The sequence below is a fragment of the Ascaphus truei genome, chromosome 3 (assembly GCF_040206685.1).
Source record: "Ascaphus truei isolate aAscTru1 chromosome 3, aAscTru1.hap1, whole genome shotgun sequence".
NCBI classification, from domain to species: domain Eukaryota; kingdom Metazoa; phylum Chordata; class Amphibia; order Anura; family Ascaphidae; genus Ascaphus; species Ascaphus truei.
Genome location: NC_134485.1, coordinates 401,611,448 through 401,638,374, shown reverse-complemented (window position 1 = coordinate 401,638,374; position 26,927 = coordinate 401,611,448). Strand labels below are relative to the sequence as shown.

Genomic DNA, 26,927 nt, shown 5'->3' with positions numbered 1-26,927 from the left:
GTTCGCGCCCAAAGGTTTCACGCATGGTCCTTCACGATGGATAAAGCCACCCGAAGCCAGATGTATGACCTCATCCACCTTGCCCGGAAGTGGCTACAACCCGAGATCAACTCAGCCAGCCACATCGTGGAACGGTTGGTCATGGACCAGTTCTTGAGGAAACTTCCCTCTGCCTTACGCCGTTGGGTCAGTCGGAGTGACCCCCACAATGCGGATGAGCTTGTGGCCCTCGTAGAAAGGTACAATGCAGCAGAAGAGCACCCGCAACCCACAGTCGTGGAGCAACCCCACTACCCGAGGTTCCAGGACTCTTCCAGAGACGGTAAAAGGGTACCGGGGTTAAGGGGCGCTGAAGAGCGGCGACCACCTTCACGCAGCACCAGCAACAGTGGTTCGCACACTAAGGGCAATAGCCAACATGGGGAGCCGGGAAAAGGCTCTAAGTGGGACACAGACTATGTACCTAAATGTGTAAATTGTCATGAGAGGGGCCACACAGCAAAAATCTGCCCACTAAATGATGAGCCCATGCAATGCAACAGCGTGGAACCTTATTCGCTGTTGTCCCAATGTATGGGCCCTAGCCCAGAGGACCCCTTGAATAACCATCTGTGGGCATTTGTAAAGGTTAATGGTAAGAGGGTTCGGGCACTTCTTGACTCTGGGAGCATGGTCACACTAGTGTCCGAATACCTCTTGCCCATTAAGAAGAAACAGGGAAACAGTTCACAAAGAGTGGCAATTTGTTGTATACATGGGGATAATCATGAATATTCCACTGTTGATGTTTTTTTTGAAACAGAGTTTGGTTCTTTAGATTTCAAGGTGGGTATTGTACCCAAACTGGCACATGATGTGTTAATAGGGACAGACTTTCCCCATTTTCTAAAAATGTGGTCCCCCGCTCAGAATAGCGCCCAGAGTTCAATAGCGGACCATAATGAAGTATTAGAAGAAACAAATCCTTTCCCTTTTTCAGAAATGGAGGTTGACGAGGGCCCAAATAAGAAGGGGGAAAAGGAGGAGTGCTGTAAAATTCCCTTCCCCATCACTACTTTGGTAGGGAATACCCCAAATCAAGATGTTGAGCAGACACTTACCACCCCAGAACCGGATAAGACCCTCGCTGACATAGAGGTCAGTCCTGGGAGTTTTAAGAAGGCCCAGTGGGAGGACCCCACATTAGCGGTAGCAAGGGGAAATATACGGGACCAGAATAGTACTCCTGGCCAACCAGATAGGTCACTTGCTTACCCCTACTTCGAGGTAGAGAACGACCTAGTATATCGGGTTGATAAAAGGAAATCAGTTACAACTAAACAATTGTTGGTACCACGGACATTCCGTAACGTAGTATTACACCTCGCACATAGTCATCCATTGGGGGGACACCTAGGGGTGGAAAAGACAAAAGAAAAGGTTCTTCGAAGCTTCTATTGGCCTGGGGTTCTGGCAGAAATTACGAATTATTGTTCCTCATGCCCAGAATGTCAGATCACCGCCCCGTTCAAGGCGTACCGCAGCCCATTGGTACCCCTTCCCATAATAGAGGTACCATTTGACCGGATTGCTATGGATCTAGTAGGACCCCTAATAAAGTCTGCTAGGGGACATCAGCATATATTGGTAATATTAGATTATGCCACCCGATATCCGGAGGCAGTTCCCCTACGTAGCACCTCAGCTAAAAACATAGCAAAAGAGTTAGTAGTTCTGTTTTCCCGGGTCGGGATTCCTAAAGAGATTCTATCTGACCAGGGAACACCATTTATGTCCCAAGTAACGAAAGAGCTATGTAAACTCCTACAAATCAAGCATCTCAGAACCTCAGTCTATCATCCACAAACAGATGGTTTAGTGGAAAGGTTCAATAAAACCTTAAAGAGCATGTTACGGCGGGCGGTTGATAAAGATGGGAAAAACTGGGATTGTTTGTTACCGTACCTGTTATTTGCCATTAGGGAAGTTCCCCAATCATCCACTGGCTTCTCCCCGTTTGAACTATTGTATGGCCGACACCCAAGGGGCTTACTGGATATAGCCAAAGAGACTTGGGAACACGAGGTTACCCCTTACAGAAGTGTAATAGAGCATGTTGCCCAGATGCAGGACCGCATTGCTGCAGTCCTACCCATAGTGAGGGAACACATGGAGAAAGCTCAAGAAGCACAGAGGAATACATATAATAAGGGTGCTAGGGTCAGAATTTTTTCTCCAGGTGATAGGGTACTAGTTCTGGTTCCCACCGTGGAGAGTAAATTCCTTGCTAAATGGCATGGGCCATATGAGGTCTTGGAAAGAGTGGGAGAAGTAAATTATAAGGTAAGACAGCCAGGTAGGAGGAAACCTGAGCAAATTTACCATATAAACCTACTCAAGCCCTGGAAAGATAGAGAAGTCTTGTTAACCCTAGTACCCCCAGGTCCGTCAGAGAATCAAGAAACTGACCCAGAGGTTAGCATAGCTGAAACCCTGTCTGTTCATCAGAAACGAGAGGTTCAGAATTTAGTGAAAAGAAACAAAGAAATCTTCTCTATACGGCCAGGTAGAACTAGCGTAATTGAACATGACCTAGTCTCTGAACCGGGGGTCCGAGTTAACCTTAAACCGTACCGAATCCCAGAGGCCAAAAGAAAGGCTATAAGTTTAGAGGTTAAAAAAATGCTAAAACTAGGTGTAATTGAGGAATCCCAAAGTGGGTGGAACAGCCCTATAGTCTTAGTCCCAAAGCCAGATGGTACAACAAGGTTTTGTAATGACTACCGGAAACTAAACGCGGTGTCAAAATTTGATACTTATCCTATGCCCAGGGTAGATGAACTTGTAGAGAGACTGGGCAAAGCCCGATATCTCACAACCCTAGACCTAACAAAAGGGTACTGGCAGGTTCCCCTCACAGAAAGGGCAAAAGAAAAGACAGCCTTCTCAACCCCAGACGGCCTCTTTCAGTATAAGGTGTTGCCTTTTGGCTTACATGGAGCTCCCGCCACATTCCAAAGAATGATGGATAAAATTTTAAAACCACATGCTCGGTATGCTGCCGCCTACCTGGATGATGTGGTAATCCATAGTGAAGATTGGCAATCCCACCTTCCAAAGGTCCAAGCTGTGCTTGACGAAGTCCGGTCTGCTGGACTAACTGCTAACCCCGCTAAATGCACTATTGGTCTGGAGGAGGCCAAGTATCTGGGATATTCTATTGGCAGAGGTTTACTCAAACCCCAAACACTCAAAGTGGAGGCGATACAAAATTGGCCAAGGCCAGTTACAAAAAAACAAGTAAGGACCTTTTTGGGGTTAATTGGGTACTATAGAAGGTTTATTCCCAATTTTGCAACTAAGGCAACCCCACTAACTGACCTCACAAAAGCAAGAGGACCGCTAATGGTAAAGTGGTCCCCCGAAACCGAACAGGCCTTTAGAAGCCTGAAAGAAGCTCTCTGTGCCCAACCAGTGTTGGTCACACCTGACTTCTCCAAAGAGTTCGTAGTCCAAACCGACGCATCTGAGGTAGGGCTGGGGGCGGTACTCTCCCAGGAGTCTCAAGGTGAGGAGCACCCCATCCTTTATTTAAGTAGGAAACTAAATCCCCAGGAGAAAAATTACTCCATAGTAGAGAAAGAGTGTCTCGCAATAAAGTGGGCTGTAGAGACGCTCAAATACTACCTGTTGGGGAGAAAATTCCGGTTGGTCACAGATCATGCACCCCTTACCTGGATGTGTCAAAACAGGGAAAAGAATGCTAGAGTGACCAGGTGGTTCCTAAGCCTACAACCCTTTAAATTTTCTGTGGAACACAGGTCAGGGCACAAACATGGCAATGCTGACGGGTTGTCAAGGATGCACTCCCTAATATCCATGGTCGCTCATCCCTCGAGGTCTGAGCTGGGGGGGAGGATATGTGACAGAAACCAGGGGATGGTAATAAATTCCGTATATAGGGCTCCCAGGATACTAGACAGTTTCTATCCTGTTTGGCCTGGGAGTGCAGCCTTATAATACATACACTCCATCCCACAGTTTGGCAAGCGCTGGAACTGAGGGATGAGAGATCCAGACCAGAGTTTGTCTGCTGCCTGATTTCTGTCACCTGTCATGCTAATTAGGAATCAGGTATGAAAGACTGATTTCCTGTTTGCTCTGGTCTCCCCACAAGAGCCAGGAGGCTGGAAGGCTGCTGAACTACAGAGGGGAGAAGCCTCTTCCCCAAACAGGTTCAATCTTTCTGTTCATTTGTGTAAGACTGCAAAAGTACCATGTTTTGATGTTGGAAGTGGAAAAGCCACTTCCAACCCTGAGTCAGGGATATCTAAGTTAAGTTATCGCTCAGGTGAGCAGCTTTTGTTTTGATCTGTTTTCTGTTGTATGCACTGTGGCAGTCTCAGTGCCTGGGACTGAATAAACCAGGCATAGCCTGTTTAAAGGAACAGTACGTGACGCCTCATCATTTAACCTACCCTAAAAGACCGTGTTCTAAACAGTCCCGGACAAACGACGGAGCCCCGGAGTAAGCCGTTTGTCACAGTATATATATATATATATATATATATATATATATATAGTCAGATAAGGCAGTTGGCACTCCAAATAGGTGCTGGTAAGCCACAGGTGCACGTCCCATATAGAGAATGTAGTTATACGTTACCGTTCCAAGGATTGGTAAACAAGAGACAGCACTCAATGTTGAAAATCAAAGTGTATTAGTGAAAGCAAAAATACATCCAGAAACCCAACGTTTCGGTCCTACAGAATGGGACCTTCCTCAGGGGTATTCCGTAGGACCGAAACGTTGGGTTTCTGGATGTATTTTTGCTTTCACTAATACACTTTGATTTTCAACATTGAGTGCTGTCTCTTGTTTACCAATCCTTGGAACGGTAACGTATAACTATATATATATATATATATATATATATATATATATATATATATATATATACACACACATCCCCAATTCTTATAAATAATATATTTCTTATAAAAAAAATTAAAAAAAAAAAAAAAAATTATATATATATATATATATATATATATATATATATACAGTATATCAAATGGAAATATTACTGTATGCCCATTTGCATGTCTTAGACAGGTCTGCAAACCTGCCTTTCACCATTATCGCCCAGCATACAGTACTTCCATTGCAGCAAGGGTTTCTGGTAAATGACATGCAAATGAGCACACAGTGCCACCTTTTGGTTCAAATCCATTTTGACATGGACCCCTATAAGCTTATGCTTGCTGCATTGCACAGCTTTTCAGCACAGCCTGGGTTAAGATGCATAGCCAGTAAACCTACCCACAGACAGCAGTTTCGACCTTTTGGGTCTCATCAGTGTGAGGCTGGTTATACTGGCTTTGCAATTTTTAGCTTTGGACAGGCATCCACCATACATTATTAAAGTTATGGTGGGTAAAAAAAAGTGACAAAAAACCCTCCACCCTAAAGCATATAGCAAATGGAAATATTACTGTGTGCTCATTTGCATATGATATATATCTCCCTTTTTTTATTATTGTACCCTTAGGGATCATTAAATTAAGTAATTACCAGCAAGGCTAGGATTTTTCTTTTGGGTTTAATTAGCCCTTTAATTCCATTGAGGGATTTCACCCTCTTTATGATAAGTGTGATTAGTCCAATGCTTTTATTGGAGGGTCTGGTGTGTGGTTGCCATTGGTGACAAGATTATTTTTATACCTGTCGTAACAGAGGCCGTGTAAGAGCTACATCTCCTGACAAAGAGGATCAATCCTTGATACGTGTAGAGGTAGATCTTCTTTGGCATTTCAGTTAGGACGCCTTGTGTGTGAGGAACTGAACAGCCCAGGAGTGAAGTCTGTCTGTTGCGGTGACGTCGGAACGTAACCACGTGGTGCGGAAGGACTGGGGATTCCCTAACAGACTGAGGACTCCTACTGAGGCTGAATGCAATTCACTGTTTCTCCTGCACACGCTGCCTCTTCACATGTATTATGGAAGTGTGTCTTATTGTAGTTTTCCTTAATGTTATGAATTTACTACACTATGTTGCACTTTTTTTTGTCTTTTTGTTTTTAGATACATTTTTGACTTCTATCCGTATTCCAAAGTTTAATGAGATGGCCCAACTTAAATTGGGGGCTTCGATATTACTGGCGGAGGTGTCCTCCAATATAAGAGAGCTTAAACTTACTAAGTCCCACGACCCAGGCGGCTTTTCGAACAAATATTATAAGACATTTGTGGATATATTATCCCCTTACCTTCTCTCTATGTTTAATAATTGTATATCTCTTGCAAAACTCACTTGAGGAATGCTGTAGGCAACCATATTCACTCTCCCCGAAGAGGGAAAAAATCATACCCTTGCTCCAACAATAGACTAGGATCTTTACTTACAGTAACACAGATAGAAAATGATCCTGGCAGGTAGACTGAGGGAGATTCTACCCTCTCTGATCCACCCTGACCAGGTGGGATTTGAGCATAGGAGACAAGCAGCAGACAATACCAGGAGAAATATGTACCTTATTCATTATGCACATTCCACAAAAACCCATTGTCCTCTCTTTAGACACAGAGAAAGCCTTTGACAGGTCAAATTGGAAACATACAGTATGTTAAAAACTTTAATGGCCTATGGGTTCAATTAAGGGTGGTATATTGTATGCTCTTTATGGAGCTCCTACAGCAAAGGGTTAACACAGCGGGCTTCCTCTCAGAATCTTTTTCCCCTATGGAATGGTGCACACCAGAGATGCCCCCTCTCTCGCTTGATATTTTACATTGGCTATAGAACCCCTAACTATAGGCATACGAAAGAATCCGGTCATTTCAGGAATTAAATTGGGACAAACTGAATATAAGTTGAGATAGTGTGCCAATTACATTCTTTTAACATTAACTTACCTGTTGCTTTCCTTACCAAATTTACAAAAAACTCTACATACCTTTAGTACAATATCAGAGGCTCTCGCTATAGGAGTGCATCGCATCACGGAAGCAGCCCTTAGGTCCTCCTTCTCCTACCGCTGGAAAGATCTGGATCACTAAGGATCCAGCTGACCTTTACTCAGAAAATGATCCCCCTTTGCTTAAGACACGGTTAAAAGATTTGAACTCATGGGAGAAATTAAGAGATTTCTTGGCTGGGCAGAATTGCCACAACAAAAATGAACATTCTTTGCTGGCTGTTGTATGTTTTTCAAGCCTTCCCTGTTTCTATCTCGCAGAGAGGAGTTGAATGTTTTCCAGTCAAAATTAAATACATTTGGTTTGGAGAAAAAAAAACAATAATAACCTCTGAGTGTTTTATAGACTAACTGGCAGAAGTGGTTTAGCCCTCCCTAATTTAAACTTTTATTGAAGCTGCAGCTGCACAATTTTCATATCTCATTGACTGGCACGCCAAGACAGACCTCAAAGAATACAGTAGATAGAAGTTCAACATGCCTTATCCCACACCCCGCTAAGATATGAACTTTGAATTCCCAAATCAATACGCCCCATAGATATCTGACATTCCGTCAATTTATTGTACTTTTTTTTTTTACTGGGATTTTTTATTCAACGCTTATGGCGTTTTTAATTATTTTTATTTTTTTAAAGAATCCTTGTCTTTCTGTAGCAGGTTTTAGTTCACCTCCCCAGCAGTGCAAGATTTTTGTAACACTTTCCTGTTTAAGATAATTTTTTTGTCAATATTCCGAGTGGTTTGAGCTTCAAACTGTAACAATTGATAATGTTACTGTAGTAATATCAGGATACATTGTAGCTGCTGAGTTACACTGACTGAAGGACTGATTGAAACTGAAAGGTGTCCATTATGTTAGACACACAATCAGGATTTTTAGAGATTTATGACAGGAGCACCAAACTATGGGGGAGAGGGAGGGGCGGAATGCAGCATTGCTGCTTTAATCTCATTGAACGTCTCACAAGTTTGCTGAATGGATCCTTTGATAAATGTTGTGGGATTTGGCTTTCCTGGGAAACCTCACGTTATGTTAAGGTCTGAATTTAAATGTTACTTGGCCGCAGAGGCTATAGCCATTTCTATGTAACAAATGTGTTACTGTATTTCACATTGGCTCTTGTATTGTATTATATTGCATTGTGCTGTAATGTAGTACATTGAAATATTTGTAAGGCACTATACCATGACTTTACACTTTAATCCCTCTTACTACCAAATGTACGGGGGGAAAAAAGAAAATGAATGGAAATGTATAAATAACTGACATGTACCATGCCCCCTCCTCACCTCCCCATTTGCCCCCCCTTTAACTTTTTGTACCCCTTCCTACCCCATATCTTATTTTGAAAAGATCATTAACAGTTATAAAAAAACAAAGAAACAATGGATTGCTTAGCTGATTTGGTTTTCTTGCAAACAGACTTTGAAAGATATCCAGCTTATGACTTACTTTCTACACGAGTGGAAAATTTACATTGTAACACTTCCTGTCTGGATTAAGCATGAAGTACTGATACACTTCAAATACACAAATACTGTATGAGTTGTTTGTGGAGGTACCCGGGCGCTATCTCTGTATGGCTTATTTGATGTGCAGAAGTAAAAAAAGGTGTGGTGTAATACTGCCTGTGAGTAGTTTTCAAGTGGTGTCCTCTTGTGACTCGGAACCCCAGCAGGATCTATCCGGGACCCTTGTAGGCAGTGAATACAAAAAGGATGGGGGAGCACAATAGTTGGAAACAGGCAGTGTTGTAGAACTAGTAATTGCTTTTAAAATAAAGTAATTATATCCTGAGCGAGTGTGGTAGCTCAGGTGTCTAATGTCTAATTTGAATGATAGACACACATGGGTTCGTATGTATTGGTGAAAGGGTAGAATAAAAGTATATATAACTTACACGGCCTTGTGTAAGCCCAATCGCATCAAGGTTTCTTTTGGAATCCCGTGTGCTTCTGGTGAGGCTTTTCTTCTTACGGTGTGGGTTCTTCTTCTTGATGTATAGGCTGCTTGCTTCGTTGGTTCAGAGTGCCGCTCCAGGAGGATTTCCTCTCGTATAAACAGAAAGGAGGATAGGGTTAACACATATACATATATACGTCAATGTGGGGGAGGGGATGGTGTGTTTATGGACCACCATAAAAATATATATATATTATACTCCGGCACTCACACGGGCTGGTGTGAGTGTACTCTTATCTTGGTATCTTGTTTACTTATGGGTGTTACCCAATTAGTATCAGGTGATGAAAGGGAGGGGTACAATGGTATATATGGTAAATATAACACAATACTCACACGGGCCAGTGTGAGTACACACTTCTAGCGGTATCTTTGTTCTTCTGTTCCTGATGTAGCTAATGGTGAAGATGGGGTTTAACGCATATAAAAGACACTAGGGTCTGGAGGGTACAAACTAACTTTAATAAAAAACAAAAGAAATAAAAATAAAAACAAAAACAGAAACCAAACGTTTCTTGGGGAAGTAAAAGCAAAGGGGGGACAGTATGGTGTATAGTAGTAGGGGGTCTCGCCTTCCGCGTCCGGATGGGGAGCTGCAACTACACCTCTGTCTCCTCTGAGACTTTAATAAAAAACAAAAGAAATAAAAATAAAAACAAAAACAGAAACCAAACGTTTCTTGGGGAAGTAAAAGCAAAGGGGGGACAGTATGGTGTATAGTAGTAGGGGGTCTCGCCTTCCGCGTCCGGATGGGGAGCTGCAACTACACCTCTGTCTCCTCTGAGACTTTAATAAAAAACAAAAGAAATAAAAATAAAAACAAAAACAGAAACCAAACGTTTCTTGGGGAAGTAAAAGCAAAGGGGGGACAGTATGGTGTATAGTAGTAGGGGGTCTCGCCTTCCGCGTCCGGATGGGGAGCTGCAACTACACCTCTGTCTCCTCTGAGACTTTAATAAAAAACAAAAGAAATAAAAATAAAAACAAAAACAGAAACCAAACGTTTCTTGGGGAAGTAAAAGCAAAGGGGGGACAGTATGGTGTATAGTAGTAGGGGGTCTCGCCTTCCGCGTCCGGATGGGGAGCTGCAACTACACCTCTGTCTCCTCTCCTGGAGGAGGAGACAGAGGTGTAGTTGCAGCTCCCCATCCGGACGCGGAAGGCGAGACCCCCTACTACTATACACCATACTGTCCCCCCTTTGCTTTTACTTCCCCAAGAAACGTTTGGTTTCTGTTTTTGTTTTTATTTTTATTTCTTTTGTTTTTTATTAAAGTTAGTTTGTACCCTCCAGACCCTAGTGTCTTTTATATGCGTTAAACCCCATCTTCACCATTAGCTACATCAGGAACAGAAGAACAAAGATACCGCTAGAAGTGTGTACTCACACTGGCCCGTGTGAGTATTGTGTTATATTTACCATATATACCATTGTACCCCTCCCTTTCATCACCTGATACTAATTGGGTAACACCCATAAGTAAACAAGATACCAAGATAAGAGTACACTCACACCAGCCCGTGTGAGTGCCGGAGTATAATATATATATATTTTTATGGTGGTCCATAAACACACCATCCCCTCCCCCACATTGACGTATATATGTATATGTGTTAACCCTATCCTCCTTTCTGTTTATACGAGAGGAAATCCTCCTGGAGCGGCACTCTGAACCAACGAAGCAAGCAGCCTATACATCAAGAAGAAGAACCCACACCGTAAGAAGAAAAGCCTCACCAGAAGCACACGGGATTCCAAAAGAAACCTTGATGCGATTGGGCTTACACAAGGCCGTGTAAGTTATATATACTTTTATTCTACCCTTTCACCAATACATACGAACCCATGTGTATCTATCATTCAAATTAGACATTAGACACCTGAGCTACCACACTCGCTCAGGATATAATTACTTTATTTTACAAGCAATTACTAGTTCTACAACACTGCCTGTTTCCAACTATTGTGCTCCCCCATCCTTTTTGTATTCACACAAATACTGTAGCCTACATATGCACTGGGTTGTTTGAGAGGAGATCCTTGGTACCAAAAAAATGTGCGACAAATGTCTGAAGCCCTTTTTGGGGTATATCCAAAGCAGACTACAGAGAAAAGAGGTGTCTCTCTCCACAGACTGGGACAGACCGGAATACCCAATTGCATGCCCTCTCACTATTGTCTGAGTTGTGAAGGACCAGTAAAGGATGGTGGGTGTGTTGGAGACTAGTTTGTATGAGATATCACCACAATGCCAATACCACAATTGGGTATTCCGGTCTCTCCCGTTCTGAGGAGAGAGACACCTCTTTTCTCTGTGTAAGAAATTCAGTTCGGTGAGCTAATTATATTGTGAATGTGTGAATCTGTTATCAAGACCAAATGTCAAAGTATTGCTTGATGGTTCTTGCTATAGATTACATATGTTGCATATTCTTAATTGGTATATTCTGATTATATATTCAATATATTCAATTACACTGAGAGTTATAATGAGAGTGCAGCTGTCCTGAGGTCTCTATAGAGAAACCCTGTTTAAGTTGACACTTGAGTAATTATTAACAACTGTGGCTTTAAAATGTTTGTCCCGGGCCCCACCCCGATTTCTGTTGGCGGCCCTGACTGTGACTCGCTGTGTGTGTGTGGATGTATTTTTTTTATGTATTGGGGAGGGGGTTGTATTTTTATATGTTTTATCAAAAATAGAGAATTAAATTGTTAACCGCCTGTTCTCTAGCATGAAGCCCACTAATGGTGCACACCGGGGCAGTTACAACGTAACATTTAATAATACCACAATCAATAAAGGTCTACACATGCACTAACAATTTGATATTTAAAGTGTGTATAATGTAATCAAAAATAATAACAGGAGGAGTAAAGAGGGGATCACGTGTAGTTGCTGTGTAACAATTGTACTGAACAACTATGCTATACATTATACACACTTTAAATATCAAATTGTTAGTGCATGGGTAGACAATTATTAATTCTGGTATTATTAAATGTTACATTTTAACTGCCTCGGTGTGCACCATTAGTGTGCTTCTTCCTAGAGAATAGGTGGTTCGCCATGTAATTATCTATTTTTGATAAAATGTCAAACCCAGCACACAGGTAGCACCCATTCCCACTCTTGGCATTAGGGCAAAATCCATATTTACATACAGTATATATTCAATTGTATTACTAATAGTGAGCGGTGTATTCCTTTTAGTTGATGTGTATTGTTATATGTATTGGGGGGGGTGGGGTGTATTTTTATATGTATTTGGGGGGGGTGTATTTTTATATGTATTTTGGGGGGGTGTATTTTTATATGTATTTGGGGGGGTGGTGTATTTTTATATTTATTTGGGAGGGTGGGTATATTTTTAGATGTATTGGGGGGTGTATTTTTTTATATTTGTATTGTGGGGGTAGGTGTATTTGTTTATATGTATTGGAGGTGGGTGTATTTTTTTTATATGTATTGGGGGTGGATGTATTTTTTTATATGTAATGGGTGTATTTTTTTTATATGTATTGGGGGTGGAATGTATGTGTTGGGGGGATGGGTGTAGTTTTTTTATATGTATTGGGCGAGGGGTGTATTTTTTTACTATTTGTTGGGGGGGTGTATTTTTTTTATATGTGTTGGGGGGTGGGTGTATTTTTTTAATATGTATTGTGGGTGGGTCGCATCCATTGTGTCCAGTATTTTTGGAGAAGCCATCTGGCAACCCTTCTCCTACCTACAGTATGTACTGTATTAAAGAAGCAATCCACATGACAGATTTTTTTCATTATTAATAATTGATGGGTGCAGTTGATGATTGTAATTATTGCAACAACAAGATGACAATAGTTCCCGAGACTTTTTTTTAAAAAATTAGTAAAACAGCAACGGTCTGGTTTGTGAGGTAATAAATTAATCACGTCGTTATGATATGCTGGTGGAGTGTGTAATTTATTTGCTCAAACATTGGCTTACATTCAGCTTCTTCAACCTCCCAATAAGACTTGAAAAGAAACCAAATATAATCTCCGGCTCCTCCAAGAACAACTTTGGCCAGATAAGATAAGGTACAAAAATAAACAAATAGGCAATTCTGTAATATCCCTGACATCTGACTAGGGGAAAGGATACTTTTATTGCCAAGTAAACAATCTGAAAAAGGGAAAAAAAACACCTGCCATATTTAACTACTTTTATTTGCAAGAAACCTAATTCTGTGAGGTTACTCCTGCAAGCAGAACAGACACTTCAATCTCCACTCAGCAGACGTGGAAATATTACAGTGGGGTCATTCTTTATCTGCCGAAGCAGCTATTCATGCCCAAGCGGCCTCTTCGGCAGATATAGAATTGACCAATTTGTCTTCAATGCCAAAGCGCTTTGTCTATTCACTATTAAAGAGATGTTGACTTACCTGAAGTGAAGATTATTTTCCTAGGATCCTGAAATAAAAAACAATAAAAATAAAAACCACAAATGTATATACTTTACATTAACAAAAAAATCTATGATCCTTTAAACTGTCCCCTAACACAATCATTAACAGTCACAAAAACATTCAACATGCAAATTGTGACAATTTACTAATTAGTGTAAATATAGTTTCATTTCCATGACGCATGGGTCTTCTTCCTGCATCTCAGGGATAAAGAATGTCACAAAATATTGTTTACCGATTTCCTCTGATAAATGTGTGTTGTGAAATCGATATGTACATGTATTTTGTTTTTTTGCTTTCCCCAAATCTTAATTTCGCATCATGAAGCTTATTTCCAGTAACATAACACTTTCATCCTGTAATTCAATAAAAATATCACTTGTGAGCACATTCTCGTCTCAGACAGTAATTAATAACACATTATTTCTAAATGACGTCCTTCACCTAACATAATAATGCATGAATTGAATAAGGATTTCAGTAAATAGTACAAGAATAAACTACACAGTCCTGTGCATCTTATTGTTTAAAATAGTCTCAGTATACAAACTTGACAGTAGCGCTTTAAAAAAAAAAACTTGAGACGTGCAAGATGGAAGGATACATTTCAGGTATTAGTGAAAAGTGACTGTACTGTTATTAATATCTATTTAAGACTGTAGAACAGGGTTTTCCCAACATTCACTGATTTTGAGATAGATTCATAAAAGAAAATAATATCCCTGCAACATATTTGTTATGCAATTTGTTTACACAATGTTTGTAGAAGCAAAATGGAGATCTGCCTGACAATTCGGTCACAAATTGGTATTCGTTTCACTTTGTGGTCTCGAATTAATTCATGCATCAATACTCAAAATTATTTCAATTTCAAATTCATTTGGAACTGAAGAGAGGGAGAGTTTCCTCAAGGTCCCTCTATATAACATAATATGGCACAGAGCAGACAGATTGACGAGTAACAATGTAAAATAAAAACATGTAGTGCCAGGTTCGCAGAGGTGCCTGTCAGTGCAGAGGGGGCCTGCTGGAGGGTGTTCACAAAGGTGCCTGTCAGAGTGGGATCTCTGCAGGCCGCCTCCATGGCCTGTAGTACACCACCTCAATCCTCCAAGGCAGCAGTTAGGCACACTCAGCTCCTTGCCCCTCCTCCCTCTACTTTGGCTCTCCTTGCCCCCCAGACTCCTACCTACACCCCTGGACTCATACTTCCTTCTTCTCCCTCCCTCTACAAGACCCATAACTACCCCCCAGTATCATATCTACCCCGCCCCCCCTCAGACCCATAACTACTCCTGCTCCCAAGTCCATTCTTCCTTCTCCTCCCTCCTCAGGTTAATAACTACCCACCCGAGGCTCATAACTAAGCCACAGGCCTTCTCCCCACCTCAGGGACCTCCGGTATGCAGTGGGGTAGGGGGATTAACAGGGAGGGGGGAGGAGTTTTTCTTTCATTTATCCTGGGCATATCATACAGGACCCCTATAAGCTCATATTGAACCCCCAAAATAACCACAACATATATATATATATGCGTACAAGTGTCAAAGAGGAGTGCTACTGAGCATGGAAATACATTTTAAAACCAGAGACAGAACATGAAACAGAGACAGAGCCCAGTGCTACATCCAATGACACGAATACACGGTACAGTGCCTAAATATATATATATATATATAGATAGATATCTTTTGAATAAAATGGTCTTTTAGTTTAACTCTTTGTTGGCCAAAGTGTTGTAAGCCCTTGAGCCCCACCAAGGCAGTGCTTTTAATACCAGGAAAAGCACTCTGTATTAGATTTGTCGCAATCAACCTGCATGCACTTATACGCGCATATATATATATATATATATATATATATATATATATATATATATATATATATGTTGTGGTTATTTTGGGGGTTCAATATGAGCTTATAGGGGTCCTGTATGTTTTGCAATTCTTGTTCAGCTGGTCCTAGCTGATTTGGAGGGTGGCTCCTCCTTCCCTAGTTTGAAGCTCACCCCCTCCCACTTTTAAATGGTTAAAGACTCCATTTCACCTTCCACACTCATGGGAACTTGCATGCAGGTTGATTGCGACAAATCTAATACAGAGTGCGTGCTTTTCCTGGTATTATACAGGTTAATAAGAGCTTCAATAGGAGTTAGAACTTTGCAACTAATTTTGACAGATTTATTATAAATCATTCTTCCTGGTAATGTACAGGTTATTAAGAATTTATATTAGTGTTAAGTCCCTTGAGACATGGTCTGCCTTGGCGGGGCTCAAGGGCTTACAACACTTTGGCCAAAGAGTTAAACTAAAAGAGCATTTTATTCAAAAGATATCTATCTATATATGTGTATGTGTATATATATATATATATATATATATATATATATATATATATATATATATATATATATATATATATATATATTTAGGTGATTGTGGGGGAATGAACCCCTGTGATCCGGTGCTTCTAAAAATCCATAAGTGAATCTGGGTGTATGTAGACAATGTCAGACACGTGTAGAACAAGAAAGGCTGCTACACAGGCATAAAGATCCTGTTAGAGGGGACCGGCAACCGCAGCAGCATACGGCAGAATGAGAGATAAAACCCGGGTAGGGGGCTATTGCACAGGGAAAGGTGTAGAGACAGGGAAAGAGGCAACCGTAAGCTACCTCTCCCGTGTACTCACGAAACCGTCGCCTGCTGCCCTGAAACGACCCGGTCTGTTCACTGCCTGTGCTTGGCCGGTCCCGTCTCCTCGGGTGTCGCGCTGGTTCGTGACGTCATCCCCGAGGGCCGACAGCTATGCTGGAGATGAACGGGAACTGCACTGCCAAATCAGCGATCCTGAGTAGCCCTGGAACAAGTACAAGGGGCGGATCCAAGTGCAGTCATCAGGAAGGGAAGTGAAGACCAGCTCCCAGCTCCGTGTAGCAGCCTGCGTGCTCCGCCAGAAGTAGCAATAACAATTTGTGGTGTGTAGGCGGTCACTGCAGCAGGAATTCAACCGCAAACGTGAATGGTTAAAAACAGCTTTATTAACCTAGAATGCTGCGCATCACAGAGATCACTCTGACGCGTTTCGTTCCTGTGTGGAACTTTATCAAAGAGACACTCTTTGATAAAGTTCCACACAGGAACGAAACGCGTCAGAGTGATCTCTGTGATGCGCAGCATTCTAGGTTAATAAAGCTGTTTTTAACCATTCACGTTTGCGGTTGAATTCCTGCTGCAGTGACCGCCTACACACCACAAATTATATATATTTAGGCACTGTACCGTGTATTCGTGTCATTGGATGCAGCACTGGGCTCTGTCTGTGTTTCATGTTCTGTCTCTTGTTATAAATATTTATCCTGGGCCCCTAGATTTCTGCTGGCAGCCCTGCCTTTACCAAATAGACAAAAACTGGATGCAGAAACTGAGGAGACAGGGTACACACTCCAGAATGTACTGCAAACGCTCTTATTTGAGTAATAGTTACAAGGTAGTGGAGATGAACACAGTGTTTCTCATGGCCATATAACCCCTTGTGTGATGTGCCGTATACCACAATGGGTAGGGCCTACATTCCGCTAAATAATTAAAGAAACAGCTCCCCCAATAAAACATGAAAGAAGTCATAACATAACGTCTTAGTTCATGCTGAGCTGATCAACTTTTCAGTTTGTTATAAATCTTCAATTTAGTTTTTGCTGAGTTTCCCCCTATTTATTATTTTGCTGGTATCAGTTGTTAACGGGCACATTTTCAGTAACTGATACTGTATCTCCAGAATTCAACGACGGAATTTAAAGTTGGTGAGCGTCTTATGCCCCATAGGCCCAGTTTCTTCATTCAAACACTGCATTATCGTATTAGACCTTGCTAGAACTGTGCTGTGCTTCTTGTGAAAATTCACAGATGTAGCTAACCTTACTGTTTCAGGTGCCATTGACAAACACAGTCACGAGGACGCGATGGTCAAAGGCACCGGAGGATTAACGCTCCAGTGGCTCCCATTTGGAAGCATGGACCCCTCCTGTAGTAGACACTGTCCCCGACGCCACACACTTTTGTTTCTTCGACCATGGCGTCGGGGCAAACGAGCTCTACATCTGTATATCACATATCATTTGTTTATGGACATAATGAATGAAGCTAGTAATATATTTCACAATACAAATTAAATCTTCAAGTAATTGAAAAAACTACCGACCTCATGTTTGTAGCGTGCAACATTCAGAGCAACAAAGTCGTTGCTGTAATTCGTGGAGAAGTTGACAGCATTGAACATATGAGCTGCAACATGTACGGCTGCAAACAGAAACAAAAGTAGTAAATATCCGGTAATAAATCAGTAATTAAAAACATACATCTGTAATCCAAATGGGTAAAATGTAGGAAACATTTTTTTTTCTAAAGCTTCTTACATTTGGTGTAACTAGTTATTCAAATAGGAGAAAAAGGTGCAGAATTGTATGCATCTGATTATATGGGCATATACTAATTTTTTCCTGCCTAATATCTACTACTGATATTCTGAATACTATATATATACCGTACAGTACATGTACAGTATAAGCCATATCAATTATTGGAGGCAAGATGAAGGTGAAAGACTTCCTGGAGGGGACTGGGAAGTACTTCTTGAAGGTGATGTAGTGGACTACTTCCAGGAGTCCTAGGTGGAGTGGATCATTTGGTTCTCTTGAAGAAGCTCTTTAAGGAAGTCTGCACACATACTTTCCTTTTCTGTCTATAGATCTCTGTAGCAACTGATTATGTTGGACATTCCTCAACTGATTGAAGAGCTGCGTTCTTGTTGGGGATCATTTTCTTCAAATATGGCCATGGCACTATCAATGTGCTTAAATGCCTCACTCAACAGTTTTGTTGTTAAGAATTTATGAGGAGGAATCACTTCAACAGATTGTTGTGCCTCTTCATGTGCAATATTTTGCTGTTCTAATTGCAGCAGGTCTTATTTCTTAACTCCTTAGAATGTGATGCCACTGGTGTTTAAAGACCAGATGAATTTGATGAATTAATGTCTGAGGACTGTGGTCTGGCTTGCTGAAAGCATTGAAGGGAAATATATGGTTATGGCGTCAAAAATTGCACAGGAAGATACAACTTCCACGAATGGGGGTTCGCTGGCTGTCTACATATGGTATCATGCTTGCAGTAAGATTCTGAAGTTTATCCGAAACTAAGTAACCAATAAATTGTTTTTGACTAACAACTGGTATTGGTAAGTTCATGTGTACTTGTGAGATCAACAATTCGATCCTAAGTATTGTTCCTGTCAGTGAAACTAGTATTTCCTGACAGCACAGACGGTGGGATTGATCTTCCAGCCACATGATGAGGAGGCTTTTCAACTTCAACAATAAGTCCATCACATCGCCTTATTGTTTTTGCTTTTAAAGCAGCTGAGCCCTTAACCTGCTCCAATATTATGGCCTTGTCTTTCAGAATTGTCACAATTGTTGTACAAGGTATATCCAACGAGCAGTAATTACCTCACTGGTATTTTTGCTTTTGTCAGACATGGTTAAGGGCAAAAATACCCCACAAAACATTCACACAGACTGAGCTGGGCGATTTCCCTGAGCTGCGCCTTTGTGATTGGCCGATTGTATTAACTTGGCATTGCGTCGTATGAGCATCGAATAAGGCATTTTGGCGTTGAAAAAATGCCCATTGGATTGGATTATAAAGCGTTGAAAATGCCCTTTGTGGAAAAATGAAACGTTGGAAAACGGGGACCGCCTGTACAGTGGTTTGCAGAAGAATTCAACCCCTACCAATGTCATATGTTGTTGAATTACAGATAATGTATGTGCAATTTTACAAATAAACTATTTTTATTCAAAGCTACAAAGCTGTAGCAGTTGAACTGAAAACTGGTATATGAGGAGAAGTTTAAATGTCAGTACAAGGTTAACAACAAAAAAAGGGGGGGGGGGTGTGCCCAGCACACACATTGTAAGTGAAACTTCTTCGTATTTGTCACCGAAATTGTAATTATACTCTCAAAAGTCTTTCATTCAATAAAAAAACATCAAAATCAAAATACAATTTCACTGACAAAACACAAACAATTTTCACTTAAAACGTGCGTGCTTGGCACACACCCCATCATTTTATTTATACGTCAAGAAAGTAAATAAACACACCAAGTTCTTTTGGAGAGAGCAATGTAAGCAGGTGTCTGTTGCAAAATGGGGTTTAAAGGAAGTGTGTGCTTGATACAGGGACTTGCACAACAGGTCTGGAGCTTATTTGCCAGGTTATGGTGGTCTGCTGTGACAACTGTGTTTAAATTCACTTCAATTCCATGTGTACCAAGACTTGGACCACCAGGCCTTTGGCTGAATTGCTCAATGTTACTGTGTGTAATTTAGCTGCGCTTTATTCTTGCAAGAGTTATGGAAGTTCATCTGCATTCATAGCAAGGCTATTTCTTCACAAATACAAAATGCACGTAAATGCTTTATATTGATTGCTACACGCAAAAGCACAATATTACTCTGACAATCTTCGCCAGAATACATCAAACCCAGCTAACATCTGGAAGGTTATCACAATATATTAAAGCCTTCTAGCCATCAACAACCAAGTAATATCACTAAGGAGGATATTACCCTGACAAATCCTACTGACATTGCAAATGCATTCAATCAATACTTTGTGGGGTGTGCTACTAACTTATTAGCGAAACGCAACTCAAACCACAAACATGAACCTCATTCTGAGAGTACCCCTATATACACCCCATCCTAACACTGCCCACCATTTTTAATTTGTCCCGGTATCTGAAGAGGAGATTACACAAGTGCTCTTCAATTTAAAATTAAGCAGCCAATGTGGACCTGACTTTCTGCAATCTAAGTTCCTATGACTTGGTGCCCCAGCCATTGCCAAACCAATTGCTTCTCTAGTCCACTCTATTCTGTCTGCTGGCCATATACCTAAGACCTGGAAAACTGCCAGAGCAGTCCCAATCTTCAAAAGTGGGGACAAAAACAGTGTCTCATACTACAGGCCAATCTCTCTTCTCCCAATACTAGCCAAAGTCATGGAAAAATGTGTCCACTCCCAATTCAGCGATTACTATACCAAGACAAATTTCCCTAGCCAATTCCAATCTGGCTTTCGCCCCAAACACTCCACGGTAACTACCCTGCTAAAAGTTTGTAATGAGGTCCAGTGTGGAATGGAACTGGGACAAATCACTGGTGCAATATTCCTAGATTTTGCAAAGGCTTTTGATACTGTTGATCATGTTATCTTGCTTAACAAACTCCAGTGCCCTGGAATAGGGAAGCATGCTTTAAACTGGTTTCATTCCTACTCCTACCTATCAGGTAGATCCCAACATGTGTCTATCTCAGGCTCTAACTTCAACCCCTTGGATATCACTTGTGGTGTCCCACAAGGCGCTGTTCTGGGGCTCCTACTCTTCTCAGTGTTCATCGATTGTCTTCTTACAGCTTATAAGGGAGCTTTAATAAACATGTGTAGCCCATGTTCCCCCCCCCCCCCCCCGGTCGCAGATTGGACCTCTAGGGTGTAGTGAGGGCTGGCTACATGTACTATGGTGGTGCATACCTGCTTGGAACAGGAGGGCCTGAGTTTCCCGCATTGGTATGGGGGATAACAGGGCCTGGCTTCTGGGGTATATGCCTCCATCTTCTTTAGCAACGGTGCAGCGCCTCCATCTTCTGGCAACACCGATACGGATAGGTTAAGATTCTCCCAGAAGAAGCCCTGGTCCCAGGGCGAGTGATCTTAAACTCGCACACAGTCTTTTGTATAAAATAGCAGCACTCTTTATTGTCCTTGACACAACAGATCAGCAACACTTCATGCACAGCGGCACACAGCAGTTCATATACAGCAGTGCACTCCAAAGGTGTACAGGTCTTTCCTCCTCTCCTCTCCTCCAGGCTGTACCCTAGCAGGATGGCTGTATTGGGCATCAATACCCCAACCCCCACTTCCAGGATATACTCTCTGGGTGAGGGTAGATCTCCCCCTCACCCCCTCAGCAGGGTGAGGGGCATTGGTCCACAGCACTACAGTGCTATTAGCTCTAATCAGTATGGCTGAGTGTCTGTTCTCCTGTTTCCTTGAACTCCCAGACCATGCTCTCTTTGTTCCAGCACTCTCCACTCTCACAACTTCAACAGCCTCCCTCTCCTGACTGACACTCCTTTCTCTCCACTGCAACAGACTGAACAACCAACAGACTGACCCAGACACACACAGGAGCAGCCCACTAGATAGATACAGCCCTTCCCCTTATGATGTCAACAGCACCTCCCCTCTGTCTCAGGCCTGCCACAGAGTCAGGGGCCTACCTCTATCACTCAAGGAATGGCTTGGTGGGGGGAAACCCCATGATTACTACTGGCGCCTGCCCTTACCAGGGCTTACTTTCAGTAGGAGAAGCCCACTATTTCTTACAAGGGCTACACATGTATGCAGATGACACAATCTTATATGCACACAGCCCTAGCCTCTTCGACCTTGAACACGTACTTCAGTCTTCAATGAGACTTGAAAATTGAATTTCCCAAAACAAACAGTTTTTAAACTCTGACACGACTTTAACAATGGTATTTGGGACCAAGGCTACATTTTAAAGCATCCAATGCTAATACCACCCTAGCTCCTGTTACTAGTTTTAAATACTTGGGCATATACTGTAGTTTGACTCCCAATTAACATTTGGGTTGCACATTGATACCCTGACATTCAAAACCTATGCCAAACTAGGTGTACTTTATAGGCACAGCAGATGCTAATGCCAATTATCAACTATGTGGGCATAGTATACGGCTTGGCACCCCAAACCCACCTTAGCAAACTTGATACCCTCTACAATTCAATATGCCGTTTTGTTCTCCAATGCAACTACAACACACATCACTGTGAAATGCTCAAAGAACTAGATTGGTCATCACTTGAGTCTAGGCACAAAGTTCATCTCTCCTGTTCTGCCTTCAAATACTTTCAGGGAAAGCTACCCGTCTTTCTGAACAAGTTCCTCACAACACTTATCTGACTCCAAAAGACTTCATGGTCCCAATGTTCAGCAAAGTATCCGGGTGCTGCTCCTCTTACCGTGCACACCAAAACTGGAACAACCTACCGGAGACTCTCACAGCCGCAACAAGTAAAAGTTATTTCAAAACTAAAGCTGCCTCACATTTTAATCTGGTCTGTAACTGTTACATACGCCTATAATATATATATTATGTTCAACTGTGCATGCAATGTATTGTATATCATGTATACTCTGTTCACTTATGTAACCATGTATTATTTGTCATCATAACTCTATGCCCAGGACATATTTGAAAACGAGAGGTAACTCTCAATGTATTACTTCCTGGTAAAACATTTAATAAAATAAATAAATCCTATGGAGACCTGTGACTACCTAAAGCATTAAAAAAAAATACGTGCATTTACTTTTAGTCAGTGTTAATGTAAGCCTTTCTTTCCTTAAACGTATGAGGGGCTAACTTCCTTCGGTCTTCTCCTCAGTAGTCAAAGTGAATGTAGAGGTAGTTGGTACTTGCTGTGCATGCGCAGGCGGAGCTGGCCACTTCTGCGCATGTGGCACCGGCCATTTCGTCAATTTTGTCACACATTTTCGTCTCCATGAAGGAGTTTTGTCCTATGAAAATGTACTAGGTGCCAGCAAAGAAGTTTCACTTCAAAACAGTGACATTTACTGGTTGCATAAGTATTTAGCCCATTAAGTCAGTACTTAGATCAGAGCTGGATCAAATTTCCTGTGAAAAAGTGGCAAAAATGTCCCCATCCTACTGTGCAAAGCTAGTAGAAACCTATCCAAAAAGACTCAAAGCAGTAATTGCTGCAAAAGGTGCTTCTACCAAGTACTGACTACGGCTGCGCTTATAGTGCCTTGCGACGGCGACGCTGCTTCAAAACAAATACATTGACTCCGTCACAAGCGCTTATAGTAAGCGCGACGGAGCCACCAAAAAATGTTGAAGCTGGTAAATTTGATTTTTTAGAGACAGTTGCCACATGTGACTGTCCCTAAACCAATCAAATTGTGCAGCCCGCCCCTTTTAGTGATGTCACTGGCCTTGTCGCCAGCGACGTCGCCAAAAATCAAATTACAACTTTCGCCAGTGGCGACGGCGACGTCATCAGCCAGTGGCGTCGTCGCCAGCACTATAAGCGCGGCCTTAAATGGCTGAATACTTATACAACAAGTAAATTTCGGTTTTGTTCCCCTTTGCTGACATTTAACCTCCTCTTCATATAACAGTGTTTAGTTTAACCATTACAGCTTTGTAGCTTTCAATCACACACACACACACGCACACACACACACACACACACACACACACACTATTAACCTTCTCCAAATGTGTGGCAGATGTAAGATAACAATAGGTTTGCCAAATATACACCCTGTTCAGGAAAAAAGGGACCTCATTTTTTCATCATATCTTATATATTTATCGCTCAATCCCCATGAGAGGTTGCACAATTGTAGGTCTGTTACGTAGATTAACACTATATAAAAAGCACAATGTAGACAATCAATTTTTTTCGTGGTTTTTAAATGTGTTAAACTGTAATTTAATCTGAAACTCTAAGATTACTATAAAGTTTGAGTTCAAAGTATGGTTCAACGTACAGTATGTGTTCAGAATGTCCTTCTTCTGCTGAAACACATGCCCGAAGACGAGAACACCACTGTATGATTCCATAATCTATAACGTGTTGATCCAGCTGCTCCCAGTCCTGAACAATATAAATTATTTTTTTCAGTCCTCCTAGAAACCATCCTTTATCAGGAAACATTTGATGTCATCCCCTGTCTCAAGCACTTTATAACGTACTTATCTACTTCGCTAAACACCATTTGGTAACTACAGTATGCACTTGATGAGGTCATCACGCCGTCACCAATTCCAAAGAATATTTATTAGATTATAAAATAATTCTTAAATGTAATAATCTACAGACCTATAATTGCCCAAATTATCATGAAAATTTAGTGATTTGTCTGCAAAATATGACAAAAAATAAAAGGGTCCCTTTTTTTTTTTAACAGTGTATATAAACATATACAGGCATACCCCGCATTAACGTACGCAATGGGACCGGAGCATGTATGTAAAGCGAAAATGTACTTAAAGTGAAGCACTACCTTTTTCCCACTTATCAATGCATGTACTGTACTGCAATCGTCATATACGTGTGTAGCCCTTTTTGTGAACCGGCTGACCCACCCAATCCCACATTGGCCCCTCGTGGTCTAACCGGTCCCTTTCCCTGCAACACACCTGCTCTAAAGGACTACTGGTACTGCATAACCTGTGTGGCTCCAGGAGATCTGAGCCTCCGCTAGCTGGGAGCCTGGGGAAACCCTTACCACTTGTGGTGCAGCGCCTCCACTTACCCAGGATCCCCCGTGAGGAAAGATAGCCCTGAGTAAGAAATACAATAACGCTTATAGATAAACAATACTAACTCTTTACTTAACACACATATAACACATTACATAACATAACCATAACCAGATGCTCTACCCGCATCACATCAACCCAATGTCTGGTGTACCCCACCCAGTGTCCTGTGATCACCCCACACCCAATGTCTCGTCCTCCTACGAAAGGTCGTGGGTGACTGCGCAGTCACTATATTAAGCTAGGGCCCAGTTGGTGCACATATATTACTTCAGAGATACCTTCCGAGCACTCCGATGCTCGGGACCGCAACACACTTTCTTCTAAAAGGGTCAGACGTCCGTCTGATCCTATTCCAGGTACTCTGCCGGTGGACCCCAACAAGGGTCCCACCGCTCAACGGGAACTGCAACCGGACCACGGCAACACCAACCGCGTGGGAACAGCAACCGCCGCTATCCCTATCACTAACCACTGCTAGAGCGACAGCAACCCTAACCTAGGGCCTGTCCCTGACGAACCGCAACCTGGGATGGCTTGGGGAAAACTCCTAGGGCCTGTGGACAATAACCGCCCCCCCTTCCCCTAGCTACCCAGTCTCAACTGTAACTGCTAATCCTAGCAGCCTAACACACCTGCAGCCAACATTCAGCTTACACTGTCAGCCTGCAGGGATTCACACCGTGCACACACACTGCACGCACTGCGCACAGCACATGCAGCGACCCACACCCAGACAGCTGCAATCACACACAGCCACCTGGATCCCGCAGCAATCCCACTGCTATCACACTGTGCCTCTTTGACAGTGCCCACAGCACTATCCACTGTGGCACTGCCAAACTGCACCTTCCACACGTAAGGGTCACCTCCCTAGCTATGGCTGTCCCTCTTCAGTTACCCCCTACCCTTACCCGGGAATTGGGGCCTGCCTGGGGATCTAGGGAGAACCCTTACCTGATGCAGGAGCCACGCGCTCCCTGCTCCCTTCCTACTCCTTCCTCTGCTCCTTCCTGACTGCTGTTGCAAAGCCCGGGAAATGTATCTATATTCCCGGGCTGAGCTTCCTGCATCCCTATTGGCTACACTCAGGCACCTGATGCCTGTCTCCCTAAGCCTCCTGGGAATTGTAGTTCCCAGGGGCTGCCTAAAGCATTGGGGCCGCGTGCGCGCTTCCCTTGCGCATGCGCGAACCCCTAATGGCCGCCTCACTCTCTCTGCTACCTTCCCTACTCTCGCGCGATCTCTTCCTGCTCTAGGGAACCCATCGCGCGCTTCTGTCCTACTGCGCATGCGCGATCTAACGCGCAATGGCGGCGCACTCTGCCTAAGCCGCCGAGCCGGCGGCAACGCGATCGCGGCCCTAGCGACGGCCCGATCGCGGCCCCGGCAACCGGCCTGCACCGCTCCCTGCACTGGCCCCCACCCTCGCGAAGTGCCGGCGGGTCCGTCAAAGCCTCCGGCGGCACCCGCTACCGCACGGCACTCGCGGAGGGGGGCCAGAAAGTTCAAATTTACCTCGGGGCTACATTCTCCCCCTCGCAGAATCCCAACGCCCTCGCTTGGGTAGCAGCCATACATGTTGTTATATAATGGAAAATGCATTGTAAACAGTACATTATACACAAGCAATTTCCCATTTGTACCCAACATCATTCCCGCATGGATACCCGAGGCCAGCTGAGTTTCAGATTGGAGTGCCCCTAACAGACTGGGTGAGGGTATCCCACCTTGACTTTTGTGAGTCTTTTGGAGCTCAAGACCTGTCCCTTCTGTCAAAACACCGCCTCCCCCTCGCGAAACAAATAGTACGGGGTCCTGGGTATTGACCCTTTCCGGTTCCTCCGGTCTCGTCTCACGGGAGACAGGGAGGCTCAGTCTCTTTCCCCGATCCACCACATGGCGAACGTAGCGCTCCATCGCGCACCTGGGAGAGGCTACAACTACCAGAGCGGTCTCAACAGAGTCTTTGTCCGCTCCAACCATCCCTTTAACGGTGACTTCTTCCACAGACGGCACCACTTCTTCAGGTAGGCCCGTTTGGAGACTCCTCCCACAGGAGTATGTGTCGCTCCGGTCCGCTACACCGGATACCTGGATAAGGTCGAGTTCATTCCACGAT

At 42.8% G+C, this 26,927-nt stretch overlaps 1 protein-coding gene across 3 annotated transcripts in view; it reads right to left on the bottom strand.

Moving 5' to 3' along the window:
- NOX4 (NADPH oxidase 4) overlaps positions 1-26,927 on the bottom strand; it is a 293,029-nt gene that overhangs the window by 228,612 nt on the left and 37,490 nt on the right. For all 3 annotated transcript variants that reach the window (XM_075592551.1, XM_075592552.1, XM_075592553.1), the window contains exons 5-6: positions 17,557-17,654; positions 13,333-13,360 (exon numbers count right to left, since the gene is read on the bottom strand). In XM_075592551.1, the coding sequence (XP_075448666.1) occupies positions 13,333-13,360; positions 17,557-17,654 (126 nt within the window). The remainder of the gene's footprint in view (positions 1-13,332; positions 13,361-17,556; positions 17,655-26,927) is intronic.